The sequence below is a fragment of the Arachis ipaensis genome, chromosome B09, assembly GCF_000816755.2.
Source record: "Arachis ipaensis cultivar K30076 chromosome B09, Araip1.1, whole genome shotgun sequence".
Lineage (NCBI taxonomy): Eukaryota > Viridiplantae > Streptophyta > Magnoliopsida > Fabales > Fabaceae > Arachis > Arachis ipaensis.
In genome coordinates, this window is record NC_029793.2 from 1,072,642 (window position 1) to 1,081,263 (window position 8,622).

Genomic DNA, 8,622 nt, shown 5'->3' on the forward strand with positions numbered 1-8,622 from the left:
GTCACGTATAATTTTTCAAAGTTGGTTGGGGAGTGTTTTGTTGTCATATGGGACCATTATGTTTGCCTTTGTAACTATATATACCTTCCAAATTTTCAGTTTCTAATCTTCTATAGTAGGGGTTGACTAAGGTCAAATTCCCATTTTATTTTATTTATTTATTTTAAAAGAAGATGACAATTTTGCAAATGACAACCCTTACTCAAGAAAGTAATTTCATCCATTATTTAAGAAACGTTTAATAATGATCATGCAAAAGATTTAATTATTCTACAAATCCCTATGTTTTGAGTCATTAAACTCCTATAATATTTTTAATTTTTAATTATAACCTATATCAACTTTTAATTCATTAAACTTTCACATCAACCAATCCCTACATAATACTACAATGTCAAACACAACCATTTATTCAATTCAATTAAAGTACTACAATGTCAAACACAACCATTTATTCAATTCAATTAAAGAGTTTAAATCATTGATAATTAACCAATCCCTACATAATACTACAATGTCAAACACAACCATTTATTCAATTCAATTAAAGAGTTTAAATCATTGATAATTGCTCCAAAAACTTTATTATTATTTTTCCTAGTAAGACTAGGATTAAAAAATTTTAAATAATAAAAATCTAGCTGAAAAATTAGGTCAAAATATAAATATTTCCAAACTAAGAATAAATGACTATTTGTATCTATAAAAGATGAAAATGCTGACATATGTACCCACATTAAATCGAAATTAAATTTGTACCCACGTAAGATGCTTTCCATGTGACAAAAGTACCCTGTCTTTAGAGGGTTGGAGTGCCACGTAGGGTACTTTTGTCACACGGAGGACATCTTGCGTGGGTACAAATTTAGTTTCAATCTAGTGTGGGTACATATATCAGCGTATTCATCTTTTATGGGTACAAATTGCCATTTATTCTCCAAACTAATTAACCTAATTAACCTTTAAGAAATAAGCCTATACTTCCTTCCAAAACAAACCCTTGAAGCATAAATAGTAGACATCATCATACTATACACATAAAAACATGTTTACATAAACCTCCCTCAAAATATGCTTAAACTATCTGGTTAGCAAGGTTAGTTCTTGAGATTGAATAAGAAGCAAAAAGAGATTTAACTTACAAATTTTACATAAACACAGCTAGCTACATTATATCACATTAAGGCTTGTAACATTTTCTTGGCACATTTCCTACTTCAAAATTCAAGCATCTTGCGCTTCTTTCTGAGCTCGGAACCCATCTTTGATCGCTTGGCTTTTGTGTTCCCGGCCGGCGGATGGTCCGGGGCATCATCAGCCGGACTCGATTTGTCGAGTGCAGACAGAATCACTGATTTTACAGATTTCGATTTCGAGGTGCCGGCACAAGGTCTTCCCCTATTTGATCCATTAGAGTATTTCAGTAAGGATACAAATGAAGGAATGCTCCTTTTGTTAATCCCAAGTTGACTAACCTGGCTTTTTTAGAGTTGACTTTTACACCCTTTGCCAACTCCAACTTTGATATCTCATTGTTGTTCATTTGTGTTCTGCACATTACAATAACTTCAACAGAATAAGCTTAAGATATCAGGATTCAAATAACATAATGAAGAGATGTTACATCAACAATAATCACAAAGCATCTAAGTTCACAAAGTCGTAGGAGCGAGAGCGCAACCGCATTATGCTAGCTTCCCTTCAGGAAACAGTATACCAGATATGAAGCACGGACACTGACACGAGATACATAGACGATACCAAGACACAACAACATTAAGAACATACCATATATCTATACAAATTTGCTAAAATAATTAACATAAAACACAACTTATAACTAAAAGAGAAATGTAATCATGTGATACTCTAAATAAGTTTAAAAACTAGTATGAAAAATAATAAAGTATAGCTAGAAATATGTAAAAGTATCCATGAAGTATCTAACACGACGAGTCTCTACTACAGATTCAACAGACCGGATTATACTTACGTATCCGATGCCTCGGCGAGTCTCTGAAGAGCAAGTCCTTGTACCTGGTAGCATAATGTAACTATGCATGTATTAAATTGATGAAATCAAACATGTCGAAAAATAACTGAAAAAGGCACTGAAGCTTTATACACACCTCTGCAGAAGCAGCCATCCATTTCTCCTTTTTAAGGTTTAATCTTTCGGTTTCTCCATCGGTATACAAAACCTATTTAAAAGTCATAGCAAAGATATAATCATGTCATCGAGCGTTAATTGCAAACAAAATCTATCAATTTCAGTGAACATTCATTGAGGTTTAAAGAATAACAAGCATAGTGGATTCCAAAGAAGCACATGGAAAATTGCCAATGTATAAAGCTCACATCTGCAAAGAAGATGCATCAACAAAGAAAATAAGACCAATCGCAACCATCTCACCGTGTGCCTTTTTTTGACAGGATCATAAGATTCAACAACCCCCTCATAAAACCTGAAGAAAAGAATTTTATAAGAGCATCAATTATATGTATGGAAAATAAGAGAGCTTAGTGAAGAAGCTAAGAGCTAGTAAGAAAAGGAATGATATTGCACACAACAATTACACCCTCCTTTTGTATAGTGTCTTCTTTTTCCATCAACAATAAACTGTATTTTTTCACTATCCATAGGAACTCCATGCCGAAGCCTTCGATAATTAATAGCATTTTTTGCTCTAAGTATTAGCATTATCCTAAATTGATAGTTCACAAGCATGGACATACTACAGCATCATATACCATCATAACTGCTGAGATGGAAGAGAGGATAGAGATTGCATGAATTTCATGTTTTCCCAAATTCTAAATTCAAATTAATATAATTACATAGTATCTATTCAGATTCTAAAAAAACAGAAATAAAGGCCACAGTTGGTAAGAAGACTGAAATACGTACGTTTTGTCCGCTGGCCACCAGACCATGATCTTATTACCAGGCAATGGTTCGACAAGGTCAACTGTTTTCGATTCCTGAAGTAAAAAAGAATATAACAGCAATTGACAGGAGATGAATAAGGAAACTTTGTTTTTTGTTAACACTGAAATAAGTTTATGATTCAAACTATGATGACTAATATCATTAACTAATGGTATGGAGCCAGGAAGAAATTTTTGTTGCTGGTATTCAGCAATGTTAGTAATTGTTGGAACTGGCACATATCCTTAATGAGTGTCGCTTTTTAAGGATCTTCCAGGACCAGGTTATGGCAAAAAAGAATATCAGGGTATAAAAGTTGAAGGAAATGGGACACCTCAAGACTTTTTAATGGGAAAAAAAAAAAAAAAAGAAACTGAAATTTCAATTACTCCACTAGATTTCAATTACATGCATTTACCTTTCCTTTGGCATGCCTTCTTGTCAGCCTTGTTTGAGGGGTTTTTTCAACTCCATTTAATGTTTTACTTGCAAATCCTGTAATTAGCTCCTATAAAGTGGAGACAAGATGATCCCCCGAAAAGAGAAAATATCTTAGGTTGGATATTATACTAGAATATTGTATTTTGTTATACAAGAATGTAAAAAAAGGCTAAGGCTATATTAGTGAAAGTCTTTATCGTTTCAATGTCACTCATTTTTTAATTAGGTCTTTATAGTTAAAACTTGTAATCAGATTAGTATATTCTATACGCGTTACATATATCTAATCAAGTGCCTATATCATAGAAGCATATCTTAACAAGATCCTTGAGTTTAAAATTTTGTAATCAAGCTCATGTAATAGTCATGGATGATAAATTACCATTTTCCTGAAAATTTTTGTACAGCATAAGATCTTGATTACGAAATTTTTACACGAGAAGGATTTGGTTGAAAAATATTAGCATAGTATAAGGACTTTAGTCCAATATAAGAGCTTACTTTAAAATGTTTAAACTGTAAGCATCACATTGAAAAAATGTTTAGAATACTAGCAATACCTCATCAGCAGACGATTTGTCGAGATCCTTATTAGCAGTAGATTTAAGCTTCTTCCTTTTCTTAGCTTCTTTTTGGGATGGGGGTTTGTCCTCTTCTCTATTTTCCACCTCAACATTTACAGCAGACTTTTGTTTCTGATCATCTTCACAAGGAACCTTAGGTTCCATCCCAACAACTACTGATTTGGGAGCCGCAGCATTTTTCTTATCACTCTTCATAGTGAATTTGATTTTCCTAATTGAAGTATGAGGTTTTACTTCAGAATCTTTCCTTACTTCAGATTCCTTTTTCAACTTATCATTAGGAGATTCTGAAAAATTTCGCTCTGGCTGAGGACTTGAATTGTCTTTCATTGACTTTGACAAACAATTTGGATCAACATCTTGATTCCCTGTGCTAACTTTTTTCCTTGGTCGGCCCCTTTTCCGGCGGCTTCCATCAGGTAAGTTAGGATTTGGTGAAGGAGCACTAACATCAATATTATTATCAGTTTTTGTTTCGGAAGCTAAAACTTTATGTCCTTCACAGGTATCTTTGTGCTTTGATGGCACATTTTCCTTGCCGGAAGCAGGATTCTCATTCGGTGAAGAATCTCGGCTAACATTGCGAGTCTTTTTGGATTGAACAGGTTGTGGAGTGTTCTCTTTTTCCAGCTGAGAAGCTTGAGCTTCGCTTGCAGTTTCAGGCTTTGACTGCATTTCATCATTTTGGGATGTAGGATCCTCAGGAAGCAGAGAAACAGAGCTGCTATTACCATTCTTTTTAGATGAAGTCAGTTTTCGAGTTTTCTTTCCTGAACGAATCCAGGAATGGTCATAGCCTTCCTCAGCATTCATTAAAGAATTAGGCTTACGACCCCTCTTAATCGACCTGGTATTTGGATGAGTTTCTGATCTTGATTCCTTAACAGCATCTAAATTTCCTGCTTCTGAATTGGCCTGTGTGTCACTACTTTTGGAGTTTTTAGTATGATCAGGATGTGGTTTCCGTTTTGAACCGGACTCTTTGATAATTTGATCATCCATGGTAGAACCATGGGCACTTATTATATTTAAATTTGTTTCTTCTATAATCTCGGCACCTCTCTCACAAGTAATATCTGGTTTGAGCCCCTTGTTCACCTGATTAAGAATAAGGTTTCATGCTTTCATTATTTAGTATTGAATTAATGTTGATTGATTAATGAATCAAGTGCTGGTAGAAAACAAAAATTCAAGAATTGAATAATTTATTGAAAAGGGACAGGATAATTACGTCAGAGAGCTGTTCAACCGCATCTTTGGCTGCATCAATCTTAGTTGTTGTGGTTGCTGGTTGTTCTTCTGCATCAATCTGAGCTGTTACTGTTGTTGGTTGTTCTTCTGCATCAATCTGACTTGTTACCGTTGTTGGTTGTTCCTCTGCATCAATCTGACTTGTTACCGTTGTTGGTTGTTCCTCTGCATCAATCTCAGTTGTTGCCGTTGTTGCTTGTTCGTCTGCATCTTTGGGTACATCAGGCTCATTCTCGACAGCTTGAACCTGAAGCATGCAACAAAACCAATTCCAACTTCAATTTACCTCAACTTGTTGCAGCAAGAGGACAAATATGAACAGTGCAAATGTGACATTGTGGTGGTTTGTTTACTACTTGAGTTTCAAGCATATGCTTTTTGAGAAAGAAAATGACTCTTCTTATGTTTCCAATACATTGCATCACAAACACAGTTCATATTGTAATTTTTAGTTTATTGGGGAGTATTGCATGGAACAAGTAAGACACACCACTTCCTTATTGTGTTCGTTTGAGTGATCGTGTCGGGAGGATTCAGATTCATTCTGGCAAATAGAAGTTACAATTTGCGCATACTCATTGAGAGCTCTGCCTGAGGACTCCACTGCTCTCAAAAGATAAGGCTTAAGCTTAACCGAACTGTTGGTAACTACTTTCTCTGCCAGTGACCAAGAAGTAGGAGAAATTGTCTGGGAAAAATAAAATAAATCTCATTTGTCAAGTTAAATAAAAGAGTGAAAATAAAAAAATTATACGAGATGAAATTGACATATTGCACTAATATTACCTGATTTTCTTTTCTTAAACTATCTAATAGAGGTCTAAGAAGGTCTGCCGAAACTTCATCACTTTCATCCAATACCAGAGTCATTATTAATTCCATGGAATCAATTACATCTTGCAGATGGTTCGACCTTTAAATTAAGCAAACAATATCTTGAGTTAGTAATAATCCAATTGCAAAGGAACCCTTAAAGGTGTGACAGGAATAGGTTGTGAAGGTTCTAACATCCAACCTTACAATTCTCAAGAAATGTTGAAACATCTCAATAATCAAGTTATCACACTCAAGGTCCAGCATGACCAAGCATAGTCTGATCTTTGCGACATTATCGAGTATCGAGAGCACCTTTTCATAATAATGGCCAGATATATCAGATAATTTATCGAAAGCTGCCACCATTAAGTTGAATATTTCCTGCTCACACGAAAAGGAAAGATTTCGTGTGGTTACAAAAAAAAAGTCTTGATATAGTTTATAGTATTCAGCATGCCTGAGTTGTTTGAATGAAAAATGACAATTGCATCAGACTAAAATCAATCAGTACCTTCATCTGTTCATCGTCGTAAGGGGTATCCGGGGCTGTAATTCTTGTAATCTCAGCAATGCAAGATGTAACCGAAATCTTAACATCCTCATCTGTGTGCCTTAGAAGTTCATCAGAAATCAATGCTTTCATGGAAGGTACAAGTGCTTCCTGAATTGGCTCACTTGGTAATTGATTGACTGTTGATAGTATCAGGTCCAGATTCTGAAAGTTACAAAGCCAAAAACCAATAATGAAATCAGTTTACATGGCAATGGAACACTTTTTGTGATAGTGTTGTCTAAATTTGTTCTGAACTTGGGAAAAAAATCATTGTGATCAATGACTATATTCCGAATTCACATCATTACTCAAATCCACTTGGTTTTTCCAACTAGCATAAATTAAACCTCTGCTATTAAGCATCTACATTTCGGTGCATAGTGAGTCATTTGAAATCTCAAAGGTCAAACATTGAACCTCCAAAGGAGTTTTGGAAGAAGAAAACACCCACTTTGGGTTAACCCATTACAGATTAACCCCATCAAATCTTAAGGGCAAATGCTAGTTAAATAAAAACCAATCATACTAATGATGATTTTCAATTTCTTTTGTAAACTATCAAGAATTTGCATGTACTAATCCTTTTGATGTTAGAACTCCCAAACACACACACACACACATACACAAATGTTCAAATTGTGAGATAGACAGATAATTACAACAAAAACAAGAACTCACACCAGAAACTAAAATTCCAATCAACAAGCAATCATTCAGCTTAACAAGGAATCCATGATCAATTAAGAAAACAAAATAAAACTCATGACACAAAAACAAACCAGAAACAGAAACATATATAGATATTTCAGGAAAAGGGAAGAGAAGACATTACATCAAGCAGTTCAAGAAGCTCATCAACAGGAACATTGCATCTGAGAAGCTTCCTCCCGACATGTTTAAGCTTCTTCACAGTATCACTCTCACCCAGATTTTCAGTCTCATTAGTGGATGCCATTCTCTTTGTGATCACAAAATACAAAGTCACTGAAAAACAGTAACTGGGATGGTCAAATTTATAGCCCTAAGCTATCAAATCAAATTAACACAGCTCAGGGGTTTGTAGCAAAGTGTTTGACATGCAACCGAAAAGAAAAAACACAAACACAAACACGTACACATAACACGCAAAAAAGAAACAGTTTTTGATTTCGCCCATGTCTTTATATGTGTTTAGAGTTTCTGGGTTTGAAATCCCATAAACTACAGTTTACAAGGATTTGAAAAAAAAAAAAAAAAAACAAACTTTTTATTGTGGTTAGTGGTTACTTCAAAAAAAAAATCATAAAAGGGTCATTTTCTTTTCTATAATTGCAACCTTTTAATGCTTTTATTGAATCTTTTTTTGGGGGTAATTGACTATTGAGGCTAGTGATGACTGGTGAGTTGATGAACCATGAAAGTCTTGAACTTGAACCATGGTTTGGTCATTATCATGGAATTACAACTTTGCCCTTATTGTTAATTTCAACACCTGTTGAGCATAACAGTTGCTTTTGGTTGATGCAATCTGTTGTGCTGACACAACTACAATTTTGGAACTAATGTGTGCAACATGGATTGGTTTTGTCTTTTGTGCAATAATTCAAACTCAAAATATGAAGAAATTGTTACATTTTAGCTTAAGAAAACACTTCTGAGGATATGATGCAAGTATGTATCATTGATAGGCAAATGCAGAAGGGTAAATATGTCAATGAACATAAGCTTTTGCTAGTGAAAAATCACAAGTATTATTTTATCCAAAGTAATCTTGTTTGAGTTAGATAGGATCAATCGTACTTCAAAGTTCTAGATTCTAAATGTTAACATAGGACTTTAACCTGAAACTTTTAGTTAAACTAGCACAATCGTTGATTAACTGAACTATGAGCTTGCAAGTAGGGATGGCAGCGGGTAGAGTGGGGGCGGAAACGGGTATATCTTTCTGCTCTCCGTTTTCGTCCTTAGATTTGTTTTTCATTTTTGTTTCGATTTTTGTCGTGAGAAAATATTGTTCTTTATCTCCATTTTTCTAGGACCTCATTTTTTGTGAGAATTTTATTTTCTAT

At 34.5% G+C, this 8,622-nt stretch overlaps 1 protein-coding gene across 4 annotated transcripts; it reads right to left on the reverse strand.

Moving 5' to 3' along the window:
- On the reverse strand, positions 1,001-8,033 carry LOC107618262 (muscle M-line assembly protein unc-89). Of its 4 annotated transcripts, XM_016320273.2 has the most exons (15): positions 7,890-8,033; positions 7,407-7,558; positions 6,533-6,736; positions 6,221-6,402; positions 5,992-6,118; positions 5,696-5,893; positions 5,186-5,452; positions 3,931-5,052; positions 3,348-3,437; positions 2,909-2,982; positions 2,414-2,465; positions 2,130-2,201; positions 1,994-2,037; positions 1,476-1,550; positions 1,001-1,398 (listed from the first exon to the last, which is right to left on the reverse strand). In XM_016320273.2, the coding sequence occupies exons 2-15, from the start codon at positions 7,527-7,529 to the stop codon at positions 1,218-1,220; spliced, it is 2,811 nt and encodes a 936-aa protein (XP_016175759.1). In that variant the 5' UTR covers positions 7,530-7,558; positions 7,890-8,033; the 3' UTR covers positions 1,001-1,217. The 4 variants fall into 4 exon arrangements, 1 of the variants encoding a protein (XP_016175759.1); XR_001615176.2 differs by lacking the exon at positions 7,890-8,033 and having other exon boundaries at positions 1,258-1,398; positions 1,476-1,566; positions 7,407-7,875; XR_002353208.1 differs by lacking the exons at positions 1,001-1,398; positions 7,890-8,033 and having other exon boundaries at positions 2,359-2,465; positions 7,407-7,875.